Genomic DNA, 26643 nt, shown 5'->3' on the forward strand with positions numbered 1-26643 from the left:
TGCAAGAGTGTTCCCTTTTCTCCCCACCTTCTCCAGCATTTATTGTTTCTAGATTTTTTGATGATGGCCATTCTGACTGGTGTGAGATGATATCTCATTGTAGTTTTGATTTGCATTTCTCTAATGTTTAATGATGTTGAACATTCTTTCATGTGTTTGTTGGCAGTCTGTATATGTTCTTTGGAGAAATGTCTATTTAGGTCTTCTGCCCATTTTTGGATTGGTTTGTTTGATTTTTTGTTATTGAGCTGCATGAGCTGCTTATAAATTTGGGAGATTAATCCTTTGTCAGTTGCTTCATTTGCAAATATTTTCTCCCATTCTGAGGGTTGTCTTTTGGTCTTGTTTATGGTTTCCTTTGCTGTGCAGAAGCTTTGAAATTTCATTAGGTCCCATTTGTTTATTTTTGTTTATATTTCCATTTCTCTAGGAGGTGGGTCCAAAAGGATCTTGCTGTGATTTATGTCATAGAGTGTTCTACCCATGTTTTCCTCTAAGAGTTTGATAATTTCTGGGCTTACATTTAGGTCTTTAATCCATTTTGAGCTTATTTTTGTGTATGGTGTTAGGGAGTGATCTAATCTCATACTTTTACATGTACCTGTCCAGTTTTCCCAGCACCACTTATTGAAGAGGCTGTCCTTTCTCCATTGTACATTCCTGCCTCCTTTGTCAAAGATAAGATGACCATATGTGCGTGGGTTTATCTCTGGGCTTCCTGTCCTGTTCCACTGATCTTTCTGTTTTTGTGCTAGTACCATAGTGTCTTGATTACTGTAGCTTTGTAGAATAATCTGAATTCAGGGAGCCTGATTCCTCCAGCTCCGTTTTTCGTTCTCAAGATTGCTTTGGCTATTCAGGGTCTTTTGTTTTTCCAAACAAATTTTGAAATTTTTTGTTCTAGTTCTATGAAAAATGCCAGTGGTAGTTTGATAGGGATTGCATTGAATCTGTAGATTGCTTTGGGTAGTAGAGTCATTTTCACAATATTGATTCTTCCAATCCAGGAGCATGGTATATCTCTCCATCTATTTGTATCATTAATTTCTTTCATCAGTGTCTTACAATTTTCTGCATATAGTTCTTTTGTCTCCTTAGGTAGGTTTATTCCTAGACATTTTATTCTTTTGGTTGCAATGGTAAATGGGAGTGTTTTCTTGATTTCACTTTCAGATTTTTCATCATTAGTGCTCAGGAATTCCAGAGATTTCTGTGCATTAATTTTGTATCCTGCTACTTTACCAAATTCAGTGATTAGCTCTAGTAGTTTTCTGGTAGCATCTTTAGGATCCTCTATGTATAGTATCATGTCATCTGCAAACAGTGACAATTTACTTCTTCTTTTCCGATTTGGATTCCTTTTATTTCCTTTTCTTCTCTGATTGCTGTGGCTAAAACTTCCAAAACTCTGTTGAATAAGAGTGGTGAGAGTGGGCAGCCTTGTCTTGTTCCTGATCTTAGTGGAAATGCTTTCAGTTTTTCACCATTGAGGACAATGTTGGCTGTGGGTTTGTCATATATCGCCTTTATTATGTTGAGGAAAGTCCCCTCTATGCCTACTTTCTGCAGGGTTTTTATCATAAATGGGTGTTGAATTTTGTCGAAAGCTTTCTCTGCATCTATTGAGATGATCATATGGTTTTTCTCCTTCAATTTGTTAATATGGTGTATCACGTTTATTAATTTGCATATATTGAAGAATCCTTGCATTCCTGGAATAAACCCCACTTGATCATGGTGTATGATCCTTTTAATGTGCTGTTGGATTCTGTTTGTAGTATTTTGTTCAGGATTTTTGCATCTATGTTCACCAGTGATATTGGACTGTAGTTTTCTTTCTTTGTGACACCCTTGTCTGGTTTTGATATCAAGGTGATGGTGGCCTCATACAGTGAGTTTGGGAGTGTTCCTCCCTCTTCTATATTTTGGAAGAGTTTGAGCAGGATAGGTGTTAGCTCTTCTCTAAATGTTTGATATTATTCGCCTGTGAAGCCATCTGGTCCTGGGCTTTTGTTTGTTGGAAGATTTTTAATCACAGTTTCAATTTCAGTGCTTGTGATTGGTCGTTCATATTTTCTATTTCTTCCTGATTCAGTCCTGGAAGGTTATACCTTTCTAAGAATTTGTTCATTTCTTCCAGTTTGTGCATTTTATTGGCATAGAGTTGCTTGTAGTAGTCTCTTAGGATGCTTTGCGTTTCTGCAGTGTCTGTTGTAACTTCTCCTTTTTAATTTCTAATTCTATTGATTTGAGTCTTCTCCCTTTTTTTCTTGATGAGTCTGGCTAATGGCTTATCAATTTTGTTTATCTTCTCAAAGAACCAGCTTTTAGTTTTATTGATCTTTGCTATCGTTACCTTCATTTCTTTTTCATTTATTTCTGATCTGATTTTTATGATTTCTTTCCTTCTGCTAACATTGGGGATTTTTTGTTCTTCTTTCTCTAAGTGCTTTAGGTGTAAGGTCAGGTTGTTTGAGATGTTTCTTGTTTCTTAAGGTAGGCTTGTATAGCTATAAACTTCCCTCTTAGAACTGCTTTTGCTGCATCACATAGGTTTGGGGTCATTGTGTTTTGTCATTTGTTTCTAGGTATTTTTTTTACTTCCTCTTTGGTTTCTTCAGTGATCTCTTGGTTATTAAGTAGTGTGTTGTTTAGCCTCCATGTGTTTGTATTTCTTATAGATTTTCTCCTGTATTTGATATCTAGTCTCATAGTGTTGTGGTTGGAAAAGATACTTGATATGATTTCAATTTTCTTAAATTTACCAAGGCTTGATTTGTGACTCTTGGTATGATCTTACCTGGAGAATGTTCCATTAACACTTGAGAAGAAAGTGTATTCTGTTGTTTTGGGATGGAATGTTCTATAAATATCAATTAAGTCCATCTTGATTAATGTATCATTTAAAGCTTGTGTTTTCTTATTTATTTTCATTTTGGATGATCTGTCCATTGGTGAAAGTGGGGTGTTAAAGTCCCCTACTATGATTGTGTTACTGTCGATTTCCCCTTTTATCACTGTTAGTATTTGCCTTATGTATTGAGGTGCTCCTCTGTTGGGTGCATAAATATTTAAAATTGTTATATCTTCTCCTTGGATCGATTCCTTGATTATTATTTACTGTCCTTTTTTGTCTCTTATAATAGTCTTTGTTTGTTTGGGTTTTTTTTTTTTTTTTTTTCAGTACGCGGCCCTCTCACTGTTTTGGCCTCTCCCATTGTGGAGCACAGGCTCCAGACGTGCAGGCTCAGCGGCCATGGCTCACGGGCCCAGCCACTCCACGGCATGTGGGATCCTCCCAGATCTGGGCACGAACCCATGTCCCCGGCGTCGGCAGGCAGACTCTCAACCACTGCACCACCAGGGAAGCCCATAGTCTTTGTTTTAAAGTCTGTTTTGACTGATATGATAATTGCTACTCCAGCTTTCTTTTGATTTCCATTTGCATGGAATATCTTTTTCCATCCCCTCACTTTCAGTCTGTATGTGTCCATAGGTGAGACAGTGTCTCTTGCAGACAGCATGTATACGGGTCTTGTTTTTGTATCCATTCAGCCAGTCTATGTCTTTTGGTGGGAGCATTTGATCCATTTACATTTAAGGTTATTATCGATATTTATGTTTCTATTACCATTTTCTTAATTGTTTTGGGTTTATTATTGTAGGTCTTTTCCTTCTCTTGTGTTTCCTGCCTAGAGAAGTTTCTTTAGCGTTTGTTGTAAAGCTTGATTGGTGCTTGTGAATTCTCTTAGCTTTTGCTTGCCTATAAAGCTTTTAATTTCTCCATCAAATCTGAATGAGATCGTTGCTGGGTAATCTTGGTTGTAGGTTTTTCTCTTTCATCACTTTAAATATGTCCTGCCACTCCCTTCTGGCTTGCAGAGTTTCTGCTGAAAGATCAGCTGTTAACCGTATGGGGATTCCCTTATGTGTTATTTGTTGTTTTTCCCTTGCTGCTTCTAATATTTGTTCTTTGTATTTAATTTTTGATAGTTTGATTAATATGTGTCTTGGTGTGTTTCTCCTTGGATTTATACTGTATGGGACTCTCTTTGCTTCCTGGACTTGATTAACTATTTCCTTTCTCATGTTAGGGAAGTTTTCAACTGTAATCTCTTCAAATATTTTCTCAGTCTCTTTCTTTTTCTGTTCTTCTTCTGGAACCCTATAATTCAAATGTTGGTGCGTTTAATGTCCCAGAGGTCTCTGAGACTGTCCTCAATTCTTTTCATTCTTTTTTCTTTATTCTGCTCTGCAGTAGTAATTTCCAGTATTTTATCTTCCAGGTCACTTATCGGTTCTTCTGCCTCAGTTCTTCTGCTGTTGATCCCTTCTAGAGAATTTTTAATTTCATTTATTGTGTTGTTCATCTCCGTTTGTTTGCTCTTTAGTTCCTGTACGTCATTGCTAAACGTTTCTTCTATTTTCTCCATTCTATTTCCAAGATATTGGATCATGTTTACCATCATTATTTTGAATTCTTGTTCAGATACACTGCCTATTTCCTTTTCATTTGTTAGTCTCGTGGGTTTTTGCCTTGCTTCTTCATCTGCTGTGTGTTTCTCTGTCTTCTCATTTTGCTTCACTTACTGTGTTTGTGGTCTCCTTTTTGCAGGCTGCAGGTTCGTAGTTCCCATTTTTTATGGTGTCTGCCCCCAGTGGCTAAGGTTGGTTCAGTAGGTTCTGTAGGCTTCCTGGTGGAAGGGACTAGTGCCTGTGTTCTGGTGGATGAGGCTGGATCTTGTCTTTGTGTGGGGCAGGTCCACATCTGATGGTGTTTTTTGGGGTGTCTATGGCTTTATTATGATTTTAGGCAGCCTGTCTGCTAATGGATGGGGTTGTGTTCCTGTCTTGGTAGTTTGGCATAGGGTGTCCTGCACTGTAGCTTGCTGTTCGTTGAGTGGAGCTGGGTCTTGGCGTTGAGATGGAGATCTCTGGCTCATTTTCACTGTTTGATATTACGTGGAGCTGGGAGGTCTCTTTTGGACCTGTGTCTTGAACTTGGCTCTCCCACCTCAGTGGCACAGCCCTGACACCTGGAGCATCAAGAGCCTGTCCTCCACATGAGTCAGAATAAAAGGGAGGGAAAAAAAGAAAGAAGGAAGAAGATAAAATAAAATAAAATAAAAAATAAAAAATAATTATTAAGATATATTTTTGAAATTAATCAAAAAGAACAACAACAACAACAAAAATGGACAGACAGAATCCTAGGACAAATGGTAAAAGCAAAGCTATACAGACAAAATCACACACAGGAGCATACACATACTCACAAAAAGAGAAAAAGGGGAAAAAATATATATATATCGTTGCTCCCAAAGTCAACCTCCTCAATTTGGGATGATTCGTTGTCTATTCAGGTATTCCACAGATGCAGGGTACATCAAGTTGATTCTGGAGATTTAATCTGGTGCTCCTGAGTCTGCTGGGAGAGATTTTCCTTTCTCTTCTTTGTTCACACAGCTCCCGGGGGTTCAGCTTTGGATTTGGCCCCGCCTCTGCGTGTAGGTCGCCTGAGGGCATCTGTTCTTTGGTCAGACAGGACGGGGTTAAAGGAACCGCTGATTCGGGGGCTCTGGCTCACTCAGGCCGGCGGGAGGGAGGGGTATGGAGCGCAGGGCGAGTCTGCGGCGGCAGAAGCTGGCGTGATGTTGTACCGGCCCAAGGCGTGCAGTGCGTTCTCTCAGGGAAGTTGTCCCTGGATAACGGGACCCTGTCAGTGGCGGGCTGCACAGGCTCCCAGCAGGAGAGGTGTGTAGAGTGACCTGTGCTTGCACACAGGCTTCTTGGTGGAGGCAGCAGCAGCCTTAGCATCTCATACCCGTGTCTGGGGTCCGCGCTGATAGCCGCGGCTCGCGCCCATCTCTGGAGCTCCTTTAAGCAGCGCTCTTAATCCCCTCTCCTCGTGCACCAGGAAACAAAGAAGGAAGAAAAAGTCTCTTGCCTCTTAGCTCCAGACTTTTCCCCGGACTCCCTCCCGGCTAGCCGTGGTGCACTAGCCCCTTCAGGCTGTGTTCACGCCGCCAACCCCAGTCCTCTCCCTGCGCCCTGACCAAAGCCCGAGCCTCAGTTCCCAGCCCCGCCCGCCCCGGCGGCCGAGCAGACAAGCCTCTCGGGCTGGTGAGTGCCGGTCGGCACCGATCCTCTGTGCGGGAATCTGTCCGCTTTGCCATGTGCACCCGTTGCTGTGCTCTCCTCCATGGCTCCGAAGCTCCCCCCCTCCACCACCCGCAGTCTCCACCTGCGAAGGCACTTCCTAGTGTGTGGAAACCTTTCCTCCTTCACGGCTCCCTCCCACTGGTGCAGGTCCCGTCCCTATTCTTTTGGCTCTGTTTTTTCTTTTTTCTTTTGCCCTACCCAGGTACGTGGGGAGTTTCTTGCCTTTTGGAGGTCTGAGGTCTTCTGCCAGTGTTCAGTGGGTGTTCTGTAGGAGTTGCTCCACATGTAGATGTATTTCTGATGTATTTGTGGGGAGGAAGATGATCTTCGGGTCTTACTCTTCTGCCATCTTGAAGCTCCTCCTCTCCCAGGTTAAATTTCTATGAATTATTGACTTTTATCTAAGGATATGAATGTTTTAGTGATTATTAAAATCGATTTATAAATTGCTTTCTGTTCAGGCTATACCAAAACACACTGATATAGAACTTAGGCAAATATCAGCTTCATATAAAGGCCCTGAGAGTGTTTGTGCAGGGAGAGTGCTGTCAGTCAGTGGTAACAGATTTCTCATTAGTTAGTCAGAAAGGATGTGGGAATCTAGATTATTCAAATTACCATGTTGCGTACTTTAATGAGAAGAAATAACTAGGATGCATAGTCTCTGTCATTACCATCTCGTTGGGAAGAACAAACTGATTTTATTAAATGACTCTACTCAAAGCACTGTCCAAGATTCTGCAATGTGGAGTGGGTGGGAAGTAAGGGTGAGCTTGATAAGAAATAGGGCAGTGATCCTTAGCCATAAGGAATCTGCCATGTAATTGGTTAAGTGGATCAATGGAGTGATAAATATTCCTTATGGTTTCAAGTGAGTTTCCTGTAAACTTCCTAAATTGCAAGTTTCCAAGATAGTGAACTTTCATCTTTCTTAGGCCATCCTATTGATCTTATCTGATTAAGGAAAATTCCCTTAAATTTGGGTTTGGAATCACTATTGGGGAGGAAAATACTGGGCCTCTGTAACCATGAGGTTTTGCTACCTTGAAAAGCTATCAGATGCTTAATAAGTGTTCCTAGTTGGTGATGAAGATGTTAGTGATTCTTCTAAAGTGAAAGGGTTAAACCTTCTTTAAGTTTTAAAAGGTTACATCCAGTAAGGATGGGGAAGCCCAGGTTCTGGAATAGCCTATTCAGCTATTGTCATGCTGAGTTGTAAGAACAATAGCAAAGGTTAGGGAGCTGGTAAGGAGAACAGAAAGAAAAGGAAGTTGATTTAAGGGGTCTATACAAGAGGCATGATGTTCTTCACCTTGAGATGAGGCATTAGTAGCATCATAGGCTTCTTAGAATGCCGAGGAGGCTCTGCAAAGACTAAAAACCTTGAGGAAACATACTTTAAACCTTTACTATAAATAGGCCTGGCCAAGTCTCCCTCCAGAGAGAAACAAGATTATCCCAGCAGAGTCAACTAAGAAGCAGACTCTTGTTACTGGAGTATGTACCCAAAACATGATTGATTTGCCTGCCATTCATTCATTTGTCTAACAAATGCTTATTGAATTCCCACACGTACACTCTTCTAGGTTCTGAGAATACCGAATGGGACATGGCAGACAAACCCTTTCTATTACCATGAAGACATTTAAACTAATCGTTGTAATAAGTTTGTGATGAGAGTAATGCTAGGGAAGTACAGGATGATGTAGCTACAAATATCAGGTGAGCCTGATGTTGTCGAGGGGATCAGGAAATGGCTCCATAAGGATGTCTAATTTAGGATGAGTAAAAAGTATCCCAGAGAAGGACAGGGAATCAGTATTCTGGACAGAGCAAATAATAACTAATGAATGAAAGAAGGAAAAGAAAAAATGGTGTATTTGAGGAAATAAATGTTCAGGATGGGCCCCAAGAGTAGACTCTGAGAGGGTTGGGGGTTAGAAATGAAGCTGAAACAGTAGGTAAGCCCTAGAACATACGAGCCACTTTAAAGAGTCTGGACTAAGTGAAATGGGAATCAATTGAATAGTTTTATGCAGTGGAAAATATTTGATTGATTTATGTTTATTAAGGGGCACTCTGGCTGCTGTGTGAATGCATTTAAGGGAGATGGACTTAAGTCAGCAAGACTGGTTAGGAAGCTGCTGAAATAATATAGATGAGACAAAATGGCGGACTGGACTATAGTTTTAGCAATGGGAATGGAGAGAAGTGAAAGGAATTGAGAGAAAAAAGGTAAATCATCAAGACTTAGGGTTGATTTGATAAGATTGGGTGAGAGGAAGAATAAAGGATTATACTGAAGTTCCACTTGGGAAACTTAGTGGTTAATGGTGTTATTCACTGTGATAAAAAATTAAATAAGAATAGGTTTAAGAAAAAGGATTTCATTTGGAGAAGTGCTGAGTTTGAGATGGCCAGGAGTCATCTTAGGTGAAGATGTTTCATAAGTAGTCAGTTGTATAGATACAGAATTCAGTAGGGAGACTTGACCTAGAAATATGTATTTGAAAGTCATCAGCAAATAGTAATAGAAATAATTGAAGGGATATGGCTATCCAGGGAACATGAGAAGAATAGAAGCCTGAGGGACAAAAGTAGTTAAGAGGAGGGTGAAAGAAAATGATCCCATTAGGTTGATGGAAAAGAATTAACTTGAATGGTTAAAAAAAAAAAAGCCACCATGAAAATGTACTGATTTGGAAATTAAAAGCAAAGACTGATTGGGAGTCATCATCAATGCCATTTGCAGCTGTAAAGATCAGGCAAAAGAAGGACAGAGAATGGTGCACTGAATTTAGTGACAAGGATGAGAGCATTTCCAGTAGCGTTCAGAAGGCAAGCGACTGTTTGTAGTACTCCGTTTTCTTCCTTTTCTTGTAAATCAGATCACTGGGCTGTGAGAATTATGTGAAAGTTAAGAATACATGGAATACAGAGGAAGACCTCTTCTTTGAGTCAAGTGCATAGCTATCACTATCACATTCATGGTGATCCTTTAGGAGCTATTTCTGCTCACTTTGGAGTCCTCAGCTTTGTTATTGCTAAGTGGTGTCGATTTGCTTAGTTTTAGGGAGATGACATACTATTTGAATAAACTGTTGAAAGATTTTTTTTTAAATCCAACAAAACAAACATGTTCTAATGAATAAGGATTCATTTTAATTATCCACAAGCATTAATGTTTCAATCGAGAAAAATATTTACTTATATAAATTTGATGTTTTCTGGACCTTATTTTTTAGTGTCTTAGAAAACCAAAAAGTACCTTCAGAGTTTGAATGTACAGTTTTGTCACCATTCAAAGATACGAGTCTGTACTTTAGGATACTATGTGCTATTTGATGAATACTGACTACATTGGTATAGGCAATTTTCGAAGGTCATGAATTTTTTTAAGAAATGGGAATAAATAATTCTTCTTTACTTTGATGGCCTTGGTTTAGTTTTTGAGGGACTCTTCTTTATTTTTCTCTTTTTCTTTTTTTTTTCAAGCTTTGAGTTTGAGTGGCTATGTTCCTGAAGTCTTGTATCATGAAGGATAGTAGAAAAATAAGGCACAGTAGAGAGGGAATAGACAGCATTATTGATTTAGATAAGTAGTCCTAGTGCATATTTTTATGGGTAAATTTTCATTCTTTCCAGTATCTTTAGGAAATTATGGCAGTGGATCCTCACCCTAATATAACCTGCTATAGGGTGGATTTCCACATAATGTGAATTTGCCTTGCACTCCTCCTAAAGATATTTAGTCTTTAGAATTAATAAGATTTTACTGGTGAGGAAAAATAATATGTCATAGTTAAACCTACAAGTTTGAATCCTGGTTCCTGGCTCTACCACATCTGCATTGTGTGTCTTAAGTTTTTTAACCTCTCTAGTCTCAGTTTCTTCTGTGAAAAATAGAATCTTCCCTAGAGAGTTGTTGTAAAGATTAAATAAGTTAATATTTTTAAAAGAGCAATGCCTAGCACATAGTAAGCACTATCTATGCATACAAGATTTTACTCAGTCTCATTACACAGACCTGTATTAATAATGAGAATCCTTTTTATTATGAGTTATATATGTTTATTGAGTGGTACAATGAATTCATTATTATATTTTACAGTATTATTCCAGTTGTAATAATGAGTAAACATAAACACTGACTTGCGTTGACCTTCATTTGACTGATGAAATACATCATTCAATGTATCTGGCCAGGATGATTGTTCAGCTGTATTTTTAATGTATGTCTTCAGCATTCTCAAAACACCTCATGCTTTAAAGATCACCAGAACTCTGAGTTTAGGCAATCTGTAACACTTCTGGTGAGAATTTCAGAGACCTCAGGCCATGCTGCCACTGGGTGCCTAGAACCTATGAGTTATATTCCAGAGAGAAGTGTCCCATTTTTTCAATTTTATATCACTTATTCTGTATCTGGTATTCTCCTGTAAGCTCTTTAAGTACCTTTGGCAAGCCATATCATCATCACCAGCCTCATCATCATAATTACTAATTGTATAGTTCTTTATATTTTAAGAACACAGACCCCCACACATGTACACACACATGTACACACACATGCATACACACAATACTTGTTTCTCCTGTGAAATAGATTATTATGACCTTATTTTATAGATAAGGAATCTGAAACTCAAAAAAGGTTAAATTGCTTGCCTGTAGGCACACAGGTAAGTGACAGAGCTGGAACTGGAGGCTTCTTCCCACCTCCTGCTAACCCCTCTTCCCTCTGTCTTCTGACATCTTCAGCTGCAGCCCTATGACCTCCAGAGACTGCCTTTCCACCTTTGGAAACTCCAGAGAAATTAGAAAAAAACGTGTCCCCAAAAGTGGTATTCTACCAGCCTCTGCCAGAAATTGAGTGCAATTAAAGTTAAGAAAGTAAAGAGTTATGATTAAGACAAGTCTGAGCTTTCCTTGCATTTAGCCTTTTCCTAATTTGCAGGAATCACTAATTTGTGTAAACACCTGGCTCTACACAATGCTGTGTGTGTGTCATTAGTGCAACCTGAGAGATCATGGTGACTTCGTGAAACCTGTGTCTGGAGAAAAATCAGATCAAGTCTAAGGAAGGTTTTCATTCTTCCTCCAATTTATCATGACCAGTTAAATTTCAAATCGCAACACAGAGATGATTAAAATTTCTAAAGAATTTTCTGTGCAGGTGCCATGATCTAGTGCTTTTTGCTGTGAAAGACAGAGGTTACCTAAGTGTGCAGAAAGAGGAAATAGTGGGGTGACTGGGAACCCAGAGTCTGAAAACAGTAGGGATTAGATGGAAATTTCACAGTGTCCTCAAAATCTGAAAATATACATGTCTTTTGACCCAGTGTTTCCACTTCTAGTAATACTTGAACACATCAGCAAAGGTATGGTTATAAGAATGTTCACTGAAGTATTATTTTCCATAGCGAAAACAAACAAAAACCAAATCCATATTTATCAATAGGGGCATGCCACATCCATCATCCTGTGGAATGCTAGGCAGCTGGTAGAAACTATGAGGTAGTATAATGAGTACTAAAAGGGAAAAATGACTAAAATTGGTTAAGTGGGAAAAAAATCCATTTACAAAACAGTGTGGTTAATATAAGACCACTTTTGCAAAAATATTAATGATCATCAAAATGGAAGAGGAATAAAGTAAGGTTAGCACAGAGAAGAAAAACAAGTGGCAGTTATGTGTGCTACACTGTGTCTCATTGTTATCATTGAGATTACAGAGAACTTGAATTTGGGGGGATATATTAATTCATTTCACAGGTATTTCTTAAAAGTCAGCTACATACCAGGTACTGTCTAGGTGCTGAGGATATTCATAGATCTTACATTCCTAATTGGAGGAGGAAGAAAATTAGCAAATAAATGTATTAACATTTGAATTTTGGATAAGCAAAGTCTATTATTATTAACAATAAGAAGATTTTATTGAAGTATAGTTGATTTACAATGTTGTGTTAGTTTCAGGTGTACAGCAAAATGATCCAGTTGTACATACATATATATATTCTTTTACAGATTCTTTTCTTTTATAGGTTATAACAAAATATTGAGTATAATTCCCTGTGCTATATAATAAGTCCTTGTTGGTTATCTATTTCATATATAGTAGTGTGTATCTGTTAATCCCAAACTCCTAATTTATCATTCCCACCTTCTTGTTTTCTGTGTCTGTGGGTCTATTGCTGTTTTATAAATAAGTTCATTTGTATCATTTTTTAAGATTTCACTTAAGCGATACCATATGAATTTGTCTTTGGCTTACTTTACTTAGCATGATAACCTCTAGGTCCATTCATATTGCTGAAAATATCATTATTTAGTTAATTTTTATGGCTGAGGAATATTCCATTGTATATATGTGTGTATATATGTATATACATGTACACATATGTGTATATATGTATATGTGTGTATATATATACACACACACACACACACCACATCTAATAAGATGATATTTTTAAGATAAAAATATGAGAAGACCATTACCAAAGAAAAGGGGAGGCAGGGCTTCCCTGGTGGCGCAGTGGTTGAGAGTCCGCCTGCGGATGTAGGGGACACGGGTTCATGCCCCGGTCCAGGAAGATCCCACATGCCGCAGAGCGGCTGGGCCCATGAGCCATGGCTGCTGAGCCTGCCCGTCCGGAGCCTGTGCTCCGCAACGGGAGAGGCCACAGCAGTGAGAGGCCCGCATACTGCAAAAAAAAAAAAAAAAAAGAAAAGGGGAGGCAGATACTATGAAGGTCAGTGGCCTTACTGGAGGTAAAAGTTTGGTAACCAAAACAAAGCTAATGGAAGCAACTCAACAAGTGGTTGATCTCCAAAATATACAAACAGCTCATGCGCTCAATATCAAAAAAGCAAACACAATCAAAAATGGGCAGAAGAGCTAAAGAAACATTTCTCCAAAGAAGATATAAAGATAGCTAAAAAGGACATGAAAAGAGGCTCAACTTCACTAATAATTAGAGAAAGGCAAATCAAAACTACAATGAGGTATCACTTCACACCAGTCAGAATGGCCATCATCAAAAAATCTACAAACAATAAATGCTGGAGAGGGTGTGGATAAAAGGGAACCCTCCTACACTGTTGGTGGGAATGTAAATTGGTGCAGCCACTATGGAGAACAGTATGGAGGTTCCTTGAAAAACTAAAAATAGAGTTACCATATGATCCAGCAATCCCACTCCTGGGCATATATCTGGAGAAAACCATAATTCGAAAAAATACATGACCCCAGTGTTCATTGCAGAACTATTTACAATAGCCAAGACATGGAAGCAACCTAAATGTCCATCAACAGAGGAATGGATAAAGAAGATGTGGTACGTATATTCAATGGAATATTACTCAGCCATAAAAAAGAATGAAATAATGCCATTTGCAGAAACATGGCTGGACATAGAGATTGTCATACTGAGTAAAGTAAGTCAACAGAGAAAGACAAATATCATATGATTTCGCTTATATGTGGAATCTTAAAGAAATGGTAAAAATGAACTTATTTACAAAACAGAAATACAGTCACAGATGTAGAAAACAAACTTATGCTTACCGAGGGAGAAGGGGGGGAGGGATAAATTGGTAGTTTGGGATTAACATATACACACTACGATATATAAAACAGATAACTAATAAGAACCTACTGTGTAGCACAGGGAACTCTACTCAATACTGTGTAATGACCTATATGGGAAAAGAATCTAAAACAGAGCGGATATATGTATATGTATAACTGATTCACTTTGCTGTACAGCAGAAACTAACACAACATTGTAAATCAACTATACCCAATAAAAATCAATTTAAAAAAATAATAGACTTAATTTTAGGTCCATAAGTTCTGACAGTGCCTCCAGACTTGAAGGATGATTGAGCGGCTTGCTCAGATGGACGTCCTTTAAGTAAGTGATTATTTCTCATTACCCACTTGTATATGGGAGGAAATTGAATATAGTTGTTGATTCTTATACTTTTCACAGACATTTATTTAAACAAAAATGTAGATTCTTAGCTGTTCCCTTTATAATATTAACCTTACTACTAAGATAAGCTCATCATAGAAAACAGTATATTAGTATTTGTTTTTTTACACTTAGAAAATTATGAATTCTCAAATGTAACAGATTAATTCCTCTTTAATAAGATCATTGGTAAGGTGGGAATAAAAGTCAGATAGAAATGTTTAGTTTTCATCAATAATTACTGTTTTATTTTTTTAACATCTTTATTGGAGTATAATTGCTTTACAATGGTGTGTTTCTTCTTTATAAAAAAGGGAATCAGCTATACATATACATATATTCCCATATCTCCTCCCTCTTGCGTCTCCCTCCCACCCTCCCTATCCCATGCCTCTAGGTGGTCACAAAGCACCGAGCTGATCTCCCTGTGCTATGCGGCTGCTTCCCACTAGCAACCTATTTTACATTTGGCAGTGTATATATGTCCATGCCACTCTCTCACTTCATCCCAGCTTACCCTTCCCACTCCCCGTGTACTAAAGTCCATTCTCTACATCTGTGTCCTTATTCTGGTCCTGCCCCTAGGTTCTTCTGAACCTTTTTTTTTTTTTTTTTAATTCCATATATATGTGTTAGCATACTGTATTTGTTTTTCTCTTTCTGATTTAGTTCACTCTGTATGACAGACTGTAGGTCAATCCATCTCACTACACATAACTGAATTTCGTTTCTTTTTATGGCTGAGTAATATTCCATTGTATATATGCGCCACATCTTCTTTATCCATTCATCTGTCGATGGACACTTAGGTTGCTTCCATGTCCTGGCTATTGTAAATAGAGCTGCAAAGAACATTATGGTACATGACTCTTTTTGAATTATAGTTTTCTCAGGGTATATGCCCAGTAGTGGGATTGCTGGGTGATATGGTAGTTCTATTTTTAGTTTTTAAAGGAACCTCCATACTGTTCTGTATAGTGGTTGTATCAATTTACATTCCCACCAACAGTGCAAGAGGGTTCCCTTTTCTCCACACCCTCTCCAGCATTTTTTGTTTGTAGATTTTTGGGTGATGGCCATTCTGACTGTGAGGTGATAGCCTCATTGTAGTTTTGATTTGCATTTCTCTAATGATTAGGGATGTTGAGTGTCCTTTTATGTGTTTGTTGGCAATCTGTATATCTTCTTTGGAGAAATGTCTATTTAGGTCTTCTGCCCATTTTTGGATTGGGTTATTTGTTTATTTGATATTGTGCTACATTAGCTTCTTGTAAATTTTGGAGATTAATCCTTTGTCACTTGCTTCGTTTGCAAATATTTTCTCCAATGCTGAGGGTTGTCTTTTGGTCTCGTTTATGGTTTCCTTTGCTGTGCAAAAGCTTTTAAATTTCATTAGGTTCCATTTGTTTATTTTTGGTTTTATTTCCATTTTTCTAGGAGGTGAGTCAAAAAGGATCTTGCTGTGATTTATGTCAAAGAGTTTTCTGCTGTGTTTTCCTCTAAGAGTTTTATACTGTCTGGCCTTAAATTTAGGTCTTAATCCATTGTGAGTTTATTTTTCTGTATGCTGTTAGGGAGTGTTCTAATTTCATTCTTTTACATGTAGCTGTCCAGTTTTCGCAGTGGCACTTATTGAAGAGGCTGTCTTTTCTCCATTGTATATTCTTGCCTCCTTTATCAAAAATAAGCTGACCATATGTGTGTGGGTTTATCTCTGGGCTTTCTATCCTGTTCCATTGATCTGTATTTCTGTTTTTGTGCCAGTAACATACTATCTTGATTACTGTAGCTTTGTAGTAGAGTCTGAAATCAGTGAGCCTGATTCCTCCAGCTCCATTTTTCTTTCTCAAGATTGCTTTGGCTATTCAGGGTCTTTTGTGTTTCCATACAAACTGTGAAATATTTTTTCTAGTTTTGTGAAAAATGCCAGTGGTAGTTGATAGGGATTGCTTTGAATCTGTAGATTGCTTTGGGTACTAGAGTCATTTTCACAGTGTTGATTCTTCCAATCCATAGAACATGGTATATCTCTCCATCTGTTTGTATCATCTTTAATTTCTTTCATCAGTGTCTTATAGTTTTCTGCATACAGGTCTTTTGCCTCCTTAGGTAGGTTTATTCCAAGGTATTTTATTCTTTCTGTTGCAGTGGTAAATGGGAGTGTTTCCTTAATTTCTCTTTCAGATTTTTCATCATTAGCGTATAGGAATGCAAGAGATTTCTGTGCATTATTTTTGTATGCTACTACTTTACCAAATTCATTGATTAGCTCTAGTAGTTCTCTGGTAGCCTCTTTAGGATTCTCTATGTATAGTATCATGTTATCTGCAAAGAGTGACAGCTTTACTACTTCTTTTCTGATTTGTATTCCTTTTATTTATTTTTCTTCTCTGACTGCTATAGCTAAAACTTCCAAAACTATGTTAAATATTAGTGGTGAGAGTGCACAACCTTGTCTTGTTCCTGATCTTAGAGGAAATGGTTTCAGTTTTTCACCATTGAGAATGAAGTTGGCTGTGGGTTTGTCATATATGGCCTTTATTATGTTGAGGTAAGTTCCCTCTATGTGTACTTTCTGGAGGGTTTTTATCATAAATGGGTGTTGAATTCTGTTGAAAGCTTTTTCTCTATCTATTGAGATGATCATATGGTTTTTCTCCTTCGTTTGTTAATTGATTGATTCACGTATATTGATTGATTTGCATATATTGAAGAATGCTTGCACTCCTGGGATAAACCCCACTTGATCATGTTGTATGATCCTTTTAATGTGCTGTTGGATTCTGTTTGCTAGTATTTTGTTGAGGATTTTTTCATCTATGTTCATCAGTGATATTGGCCTGTAGTTTTCTTTCTTTGTGACATCTTTGTCTGATTTTGGTATCAGAGTAATGGTGGCCTCGTAGAATGAGTTTGGGAGTAATCCTCCCTGTGCTATACTTTGGAAAAGTTTGAGAAGGATAGGTGTTAGCTCTTCTCTAAATGTTTGATAGAATTCGCCTATGAAGCCATCTGGTCCTGGGCTTCTGTTTGTTGGAAGATTTTTAATCACAGTCTCAATTTCAGTGCTTGTGATTGGTCTGTTTGTATTTTCTATTTCTTCCTTGTTCAGTCTTGGCAGGTTGTGCATTTCTAAGAATTTGTCCATTTCTTCCAGGTTGGCCATTTTATTGGCATATAATTGCTTGTAGTAATCTCTCATGATCCTTTGTATTTCTGCTGTGTCAGTTGTTACTTCTCCTTTTTTGTTTCTAATTCTATTGATTTGAGTCTTCTCCCTTTTTTTCTTGATGAGTCTGGCTAATGGCTTATCAATTTTGTTTATCTTCTCAAAGAACCAGCTTTTAGTTTTAATGACCTTTGCTGTTGTTTCCTTCATTTCTTTTCCATTTATTTCTGATCTGATCTTTATGATTTCTTTCCTTCTGCTAACTTTGGGTTTTTTTTTTTCTTCTTTCTCTAATTGCTTTAGGTGTAAGGTTAGGTTGTTTGAGATGTTTCTTGTCTCTTGAGGTAGGATTGTTTTGCTATAAACGTCCCTTTTAGAACTGCTTTTGCTGCCTCCCATAGATTTTGGGTCGTCCTGTTTTCATTGTCATTTGTTTCTAGGTATTTTTTTACTTCCTCTTGGATATCTTCAGTGATCTCTTGGCTTTGTAATAGTGTGTTTTTTAGCCTCCATGTGTTTGTATATTTTATAGATTTTTTCCTGTAATTGATACCCAGTCTCATAGCATTGTGGTCGGAAAAGATACTTGATACGATTTAAATTTTCTTAAATTTACCAAAGCTTCATTTGTGACCCAAGGTATGATCTGTCCTGGAGAATGTTCCATGAGCACTTGAGAAGAAAGTGTATTCTGTTGTTTTTGGATGGAATGTCCTATAAATATCAATTAAGTCCATCTTGTTTAATGTATCATTTAAAGCTTGTGTTTCCTTATTTATTTTCATTTTGGATGATCTGTCCATTGGTGAAAGTGGGGTATTAAAGTCCCCTACTATGATTGTGTTACTTTCGATTTCCCTTTTTATGGCTGTTAGCCATTGCCTTATGTACGGAGGTGCTCCTATATTGGGTGCATAAATATCTACAATTGTTATATCTTCTTCTTGGATTGATCCCTTGATCATTATGTAGTGTCCTTCTTTGTCTCTTATAATATTCTGTTTTAAAGTCTATTTTGTCTGATATGAGAATTGCTACTCCCGCTTTCTTTTGATTTCCATTTGCATGCAATATCTTTTTCCATCCCCTCACTTTCAGTCTGTATGTGTCCCTAGGTCTGAAGTGGGTCTCATGTAGACAGCATATGTATGGGTCGTGTTTTTGTATCCATTCAGCCAGTCTATGTCTTTTGGTGGGAGCATTTAATCCATTTCCATTTAAGGTAACTATCGATATGTATGTTCCTATTCCCATTTTCTTAATTGTTTTGGGTTTGTTATTATAGGTCTTTTCCTTCTTTTGTGTTTCCTGCCTAGAGAAGTTCCTTTAGCATTTGCTGTAAAGCTTGTTTGGTGGTGCTGGATTCTCTTAGCTTTTGCTTGTCTGTAAAGTTTTTAATTTCTCTGTTGAATCTGAATTAGATCCTTGCTGGGCAGAGTAATCTTGGTTGTAGGTTTTTCCCCTTCATCACTTTAAATATGTCCTGCCACTCCCTTCTGGCTTGCAGAGTTTCTGCTGAAAGATCAGCTGTTAACCTTATGGGGATTCCCTTGTATGTTATTATTTTCTTTTCCCTTGCTGCTTTTAATATTTTTTCTTTATATTTAATTTTTGGTAGTTTGATTAATATGTGTCTTGGCGTTTTTCTCCTTGGATTTATCCTGTATGGGAATCTCTGTGCTTCCTGGACTTGATTATCTCCTTTCCCATATTATGGAAGTTTTCAACTATAATCTCTTCTCAGTCCCTTTCTTTTTCTCTTCTTCTTCTGGGACCCCTATAATTCAAATGTTAGTGCATTTAATGTTGTCCCAGAGGTCTCTGAGCTGTTCTGAATTCTTTTCATTCTTTTTTTATTCTGCTCTGCCATAGTTATTTCCACTATTTTTTAAAATTAATTAATTAATTTATTTTTGGCTCTGTTGTGTCTTCGTTTCTGTGCGAGGGCTTTCTCTAGTTGCGGCAAGCAGGGGCACTCCATCACGGTGAGTGGGTCTCTCAGTATCGCGGCCGCTCTAGTTGCAGAGCACAAGCTCCAGACGCGCAGGCTCAGTAGTTGTGGCTCACGGGCCCAGTTGCTCTGCGGCATGTGGGATCTTCCCAGACCAGGGCTCGAACCCGTGTCCCCTGCATTGGCAGGCAGATTCACAACCACTGCGCCACCAGGAAAGCCCTATTTCCTCTATTTTATCTTCCAGGTCACTTATCCGTTCTTCTGCCTCAGTTATTCTGCTATTGATTCCTTCTATAGAATTCTAAATTTCATTTATGGTTTTATTCATTGTTGTTTGTTTGCTCTTTAGTTCTTCTAGTTCCTTGTTAAACGTTTCTTGTGTTTTCTCCATTCTATTTCCAAGATTTTGGATCATCTTTACTCTCATTACTCTGAATTCTTTTTCAGGTGGACTGCCTATTTCCTCTGCATTTGTTTGGTCTGATGGGTTTTTACCTTGCTCCTTCATCTGCTGTGTGCTTCTCTGTCTTCTCATTTTGCTTATCTTACTGTGTTTGGGGTTCCTTTTTGCAGGCTGCTGGTTCATAGTTCCCGTTGTTTATGGTGTCTGCCCTCAATGCCTAAGGTTGGTTTAGTGGGTTGTGTAGGCTTCCTGGTGGAGGGGACTGGTTCCTGTGTTGTGGTGGATGAGGCTGGGTCTCGTCTTTCTGGTGGGCAGGACTGCGTCCGGTGGTGTGTTTTGGGGTGCCTGTGACCTTATTACGATTTTAGGCAGCCTCTCTGCTAATGGGTGGTTTTGTGTTCCTGTCTTGCTAGTTGTTTGGCATAGGGTGTCCAGCACTGTAGCTTGCTGGTTGTTGAGTGGAGCTGGGTCTTAGCATTGAGATGGAGATCTGTGGGAGAGCTTTCGCCATTTGATATTATGTGGAGCCGGGATGTCTCTGGTAGACCAATGTCCTGAACTTGGCTCTCCCACCTCAGTGGCACAGGCCTGACACCTGGCTGGAGCACCAAGACCCTGTCAGCCACATGGCTCAGAAAAAAAGTGAGAAGAAATGAATGAAAGAATGAAAGGAAAAAATAAAATAAAGTTATTAAAATAAAAAAAATATTAAAAGTAAAAAAAATTAAAAAGTAATTAAAAAAAGAGAGCAACCAAACCAAAAACAAATCCACCAATGATAACCAGTGCTAAAAAGTATACTAAAAACAAAAACGGACAGACAGAATACTAGGACAAATGGTAAAAGCAAAGCTATACAGGCAGAATTACACAAAGAAGTATACATAAACACACTCACAAAAAGAGAAAAGGGAAATATATATATATATATATATATATATATATATATATATATATATACACAGACATATATATATATACACATATATATATATACACACATATATATACACACATATATATATATACACACATATATATATAAATAAAGGAAGGGAGCAACCAAATCAATAAACAAATGTACCAAGGATACTAAACTCTAAATAGTAAACTAAGATAAACATAAAACCAAAAAAAATTAGATACAGAAAGCAAACCCCAAGTCTACAGTGCTCCCAAAGTCCACCGCCTCAATTTTGGGATAATCCGTTGTCTATTCAGGTATTCCAGTGATGCAGGGTACATCAATTTGATTATGCAGATTTAATCTGCTGCTCCTGAGGCTGCTGGGAGAAATTTCCCTTTCTTTTCTTTGTTCTCACAGCTCCTGGGTTTCAGCTTTGGATTGGCCCCACCTCTGCATGTAGGTCACGTGAGGGCATCTGTTCTTCACTCAGACAGGACGGGGTTAAAGGAGCAGCTGATTCAGGGGCTCTGGCTCACTCAGGCTGGGGGGAGGGAGGGGTACGGAATGTGGGGTGTGCTTGCAGCGGCCGAGGCCGGTGTGACGTTGCAACAGCCTGAGGCACGCCTTGTGTTCTCCCTGGGAAGTTGTCTCTGGATCGGGACCCTGGCAGTGGCGGGTTGCACAGGCTCCCGGGAGGGGAGGTGTGGATAGTGACCTGTGCTTGCACACAGACTTCTTGGTGGCTGCAGCAGCAGCCTTAGCATCCCATGCCTGTCTCTGGTGTCCGCGCGGATAGCTGTGGCTCACGCCCATCTCTGGATCTCATTTAGGTGGTGCTCTGAATCCCCTCTCCTCGTGCACCCCAAAACAATGGTCTCTTGCCTCTTAGGCATGTCCAGACTGTTTCCCGGACTCCCTCCTGGCTAGCTGTGGCGCATTAGCCCTCTTCAGGCTGTGTTCACGCGGCCAACCGCAGTCCTCTCCCTGGGATCCGACCTCTGAAGCCTGAGCCTCAGCTTCCAGCCCCCACCCACCCCAGCGGGTGAGCAGACAAGCCTCTCGGGCTGGTGAGTGCTGGTCAGCACCGATCCTCTGTGCAGGAATCTCTCCGCTTTGCCCTCCGCACCCCTGTTGCTGTGCTCTCCTCCGTGGCTCTGAAGCTCCCCCTCTGCCCCCCATCTCCACCCGCGAAGGGGCTTCCTAGTGTGTGGAAACCTTTCCTCCTTCACAGCTCCCTCCCAGAGGTGCAGGTCCCATCCCTATTCTTCTGTCTCTGTTTTTTCTTCTTTTGCCCTACCCAGGTACGTGGGGAGTTTCTTACCTTTTGGGAAGTCTGAGGTCTTCTGCCAGTGTTCAGTAGGTGTTCTGTAGGAGTTGTTCCACCTGTAGATGTATTTCTGATGTATTGTGGGGAGGAAGATGATCTCTACATCTTACTCCTCTGCCATCTTGAAGATCTCCTACTGTTTTATTTTAAATAGCAAATTTCACACTGCTCAGGATTAGCTGTACTGTAAACTAGAAGAATTTAATAACATGTTGGACAATGATTAACTGTATTGTTCAAGACCATATTAATCAGGTTTTCTCTTTGTGCTTGTGCACCATCTTTAAGCAGGCTGCAATTTTCCGTCTTTAAAAGTAAGTTGAAACTGGTAGAGAAACAACTGAATCTCTTAACTGTTTATGTTAAAATATTATTTTGCAACTTTCTTGATAGTATTTACTTATTAATTCAATGCAGTTTATCAAGTTTCTACTCAGTGCCTTCTCTATTCCAGACACTAGATGTTTTATATACACCACTGAATGTACTATAGACTCCGAACTCAAGAATGCTTAGTCTAATCAAAAAGACAGCTAGGTAAATAGAAAAAGAATATCAACAATTGGAGGGTTTATTTATAAGTGCATTTGGAGTGATTCAGCATTTTTTACCACTGATTGATACTGCCTATACTTCTCTAACCAGAGAGTCCCCCCAAAGCAGAATTAAAAATTCAATAATTGCTTTTAGAGCTAAGTACATTCAGACACAGTCCCTTATGGGAACAGTAAGAATCTTCAGGCTGAATCACTACAAATTTAGTACTTCTTTCCCTGCAAGTTCCCTTTAAGTTGCCTCAGTGATTAAGGAATGCTTGATCTTGCCAGTTATGTGTGCCACAAAGTTCTCATTTTTCCAGTTTGCTTTTTTCAGAACCAGACCCAGAAAACAAGCAATTATTTCTTGCTAGGTCAATACAAATGGGAAATAAAAGACCTTTATAAAATAAAAGTAGATCATCAAATGTGTGCATGTATGTGATTATGGATGGATGAGGAAGAGTTGGTCTGCCATGTGCCACCTTCTAAGGATATTTGAACAGTTTCCATACACACACACACACAAACATATCTATGACCATCCGAGTGCATGTATACATCATGTTGAAGTACAGGTACATACATATGCTCTCTTATAAATCAGATATTCAGTATAAATATTTAGAACCAGACTTTGTCTGATCAAGCTGCTATAACAAAATACCACACCCTGGGGATCTTATAAACAGCATTTATTTCTCACAGTTCTAGAGATTCAAGATCACAGTGCCAACATGACGGAGTGAGGACTCTTCCTGGTTTGTAGACAGAGCTTTCTTACTGTGTCCTCACATGGTGGAAGGGGTGAGGGATCTCTCTGGAACCTCTTTTGTAAGAGTGCTGATCTCATGCATGAAGGCTTCACTTCATGACTTAAGCACCTCCCTAAGGCCTCACCTCCTAATATAATCACCTTTGCAGTTAGTATTTCAACATATGAATTTTCAGGAGACACCAACGTTCAGACTATAGCAGAAACCATCAATTATATTTCGCACATCAAAATTTAAAACAAAAAGCAACAGAGGTAAAACAAAACAAAACAAAGCAGTAGTTATTTGCTTGCCAGGTAAAAAGGAGACCATTTCACTTAAAAATTGAGTTCTGTGGGGCTCCCTAGTCCGAGAGCAGAAGTGCTAGCAATAGGGAATGGGGGAGTTGTTCCACGTTAGGAGATTATTCTAAGAGATATCCTAGATTATTAAATTCTAGTTGGTTAAGAAAAAGATTATAAAGTTTCCCGTGGGATGGGTCATTATTCTGTTTTAGGTCACTAAAGTGCAGATATAATTTTAAAGAGGTCGAAGAAAACATTATGCACATGCTTAGCACTTGGCAATGTCTTTTTCTTCAACCTCAAACAAAGGCCACAATGATAACTATACAGTGATAGGCTCTTGCAGTTGAAGTGCATTACCCAGCCATCCTGATAGGTGTGTGCTGTGAAGATGCCTGTTCCACAGCTGAGGAAATGGCATCTAAGACAGGTTAACTTCACTAATTCCACAAACATTCATTGAGAAACTATTCCTTGGACTTAATCATTCTCCAAATGGGCCTCAAAATGAACTTGCCAGGCCTTGTTTATTTGCTTTCCCTGGAATCAGAAACAAAATATTTTATTGCTTATTTAGTAAATAGAGGATTCCTAAATGACCAGTGTGCGGCTGGAGTCAAAGTTCTTGCACACACTGTTTCTGCTCTCTAAAATCTCTGTTTATATCCTGAGCAAACAGCATCACTGCTATGAGAACCAACCACGTCACCTGGTTTCACACTCCAGGCTCTTTTACTCTGTTTTGCTGCTTCTCCTATGTATTATTGCCTTCTCTACATTCAAATACTTCTTTAAATTACAGATTAAAAAAGAAACAGAGCTTTAAAAAGTTAGAGATTGCCTTTTGATCAGAAGTTTCAATGACAGGATTTGTCTCCAAAAACAAGGGCATCTAGTACCTGTAATATAATTTGGTTAATAGAGTTTAAGCTCACAGATTCATTTTTAGAGTCATATCTATATAAAATGGAAGTTTGTTCCTCACAACTTGCCTAAGCACCTCAATTCTCAGACCTCTCATATTACAAAAGGCTACAATCTTCTTTTCAAAACCCCCAAATACAGTGATCAGAAGATAAAGCACACAAAACATTGACTGTCCTGTTGGTGTCTCTGTCATTTCTCTGCGTGCATGTTCCAGGTGGGAGAGTTCAGAGCCCATGCTGCTGAGTGGACAGCCAACGTCACGGCCGAATTCAAGGAAACCAGGAGGCGGCTGAGCGTGGAGATTTACGACAAGTTCCAGCGTGCCACCTCCATAAAGCGGAAGCTCTCCGCAGAACTGGCTGGAAACCACAACCAGGAGCTGACTCCCTGTAGGAGGACCCTGTCAGTGAACCACCTTGCCAGCGAGAGGGATGTCTTGCCTCCCTTACTGAAAACTGAAAGTATCTATTTGAACGGATTGACGCCACACTGTGCAGGCGAGGAAATTGCTGTTATTGAGAACATTAAATAGCCCTCTCTTTGAAGAGCCCTAGGCATAGCCATAGGTGAGGACTTCTATATGCTCTTTTTGACTGTTGTTGGTAGTGTTTTTTAAATTGTGCATGAGCTCCAAAAAGGAAAAAAAAAAAAAAAAGATACACCTATCATGGTCATCTACCATCAAGAGAATTTGAATTCTGAGCCAGCACTATCTTTTTGATGATTCTTGTTGAATGGTCCACTTTCTTTGACCAGTGGAATAAAACAAGCAATGTCTGATGCCTTTTTGTGCCCAGACTGTTTTCCTCTCTCTTTTCCAAATGTGCCAAAAGGCCTCAGAATGAATTATAATTGTTTCCGGTAATAATGTAGCTTTGAGGGATCAGTCCTTAACTTTTCAGGGTCTACCTAACTGAGCCTAGATTATGGACCATTTATGGATGACAAGATTTCTTTTTGTAAATGGCAAGAAATTCTTATGCAGCCTTTTACCTAAGAAATTTTCTGTCAGTGCCTTATCTTACGAAGAAACAGAACCTCTCTAGCTAATGTGTGGTTTCTCCTTCCCCGCCCCACCCCTAGGCTCAACTCCGCAGTCCTTTACCCCACAACTCCTGTTTGAATACCATACCTTGCTGGAAACAGTGTGTAAAATGACCGGAGTGATGATGCTCGAAGAAGGAATAGATGCCAAATTAGATGGACATTGAAGCAACACTCAGAAACCCTAGCGTTAAAGGCACTGCAGAGAAATGAGGTGCAAAGACGGCCCCTCTTGAGTATTTATTTGACTCAGGTACCAATGGTACATAAATACAGTGTAATTATTACCAGGCCAGTAAAATTGACTGCTCTCAATCAGTCCCTTTTTTCCTGGCAGTATTTAAAATTTATCATTTTTGACTAACTATATATACATCTTTTAATGGTGGAAGAAGAAAAGCCATATATATATATATATATATATATATATATATATCCATATATATACATAAATGATCTGACAAAACAATGAAAATGGATATTCTTGAAGGCGAATTTAGACAGTTGGTGTGAATTGCCATTTGGATGAAAAGAAGATAGTAAAACAATGTGTTACAAGCATTTGCTAATAAACATTGTACTGCCAGCATCTATTTGCTTTTTGATGTATGAAAAGCTCATATGATTTTCTTTCCTTGGGTAACTTTTGCCAGATGAGGGGAGGGAATGTAGGAGGCAGAGTTGGGCACAGTCCTAGCCTTCTGTGGGTATACCTCTGGAGTTGTGGCTGAGTGTGAGAGCAGAGTTGAAACTGGGATCACTGTGATTTTGCACATGGAAAAATGCAGATTGCAGGCATAATTCATCTCTGACATTAGAGAAAAAGCTGTTATAGCACAATTTAAATCTTGAGAGTTTTTTTTTTTTAAGATAGAAAAGGCTGTTAATCCTCTTTAGTTTAATTTTATATCTTGCAACTCTTTGGATGTTTTCAAGATTCAGAAGAAATTCAGTAAAGGCACCTACCTAGTAGATTGCTACTCTTTCTTTTATTTTCATACACAGATCTGCTGTACATTGTAAATATAATTTGTAAAATGCAGAAAGAAAATGATTTCCCTAAATATAATTGCAAAACATTACTTTTATTCTTGGGGGTCAGGGGTGTATCTGAATACGGGGCATTCAGATTAGGGTCTTAAAAAATAAACCCAGGATCTTAAAAAAAAAAC

At 38.8% G+C, this 26643-nt stretch overlaps 1 protein-coding gene across 3 annotated transcripts in view; it reads left to right on the forward strand.

Moving 5' to 3' along the window:
• KCNK2 (potassium two pore domain channel subfamily K member 2) overlaps positions 1-25228 on the forward strand; it is a gene marked incomplete at its 5' end in the record, with an annotated part of 249583 nt that extends 224355 nt beyond the window's left edge. For all 3 annotated transcript variants that reach the window (XM_079696393.1, XM_079696392.1, XM_079696394.1), the window contains one exon: positions 24642-25228. In XM_079696393.1, the coding sequence (XP_079552519.1) occupies positions 24642-24959 (318 nt within the window). In that variant the 3' untranslated portion in view covers positions 24960-25228. The remainder of the gene's footprint in view (positions 1-24641) is intronic.
• Between the last annotated feature and the right edge of the window lie 1415 nt (positions 25229-26643).

The sequence above is a fragment of the Hyperoodon ampullatus genome (genome assembly GCF_949752795.1).
Source record: "Hyperoodon ampullatus genome assembly, chromosome: 2".
NCBI lineage: Eukaryota > Metazoa > Chordata > Mammalia > Artiodactyla > Ziphiidae > Hyperoodon > Hyperoodon ampullatus.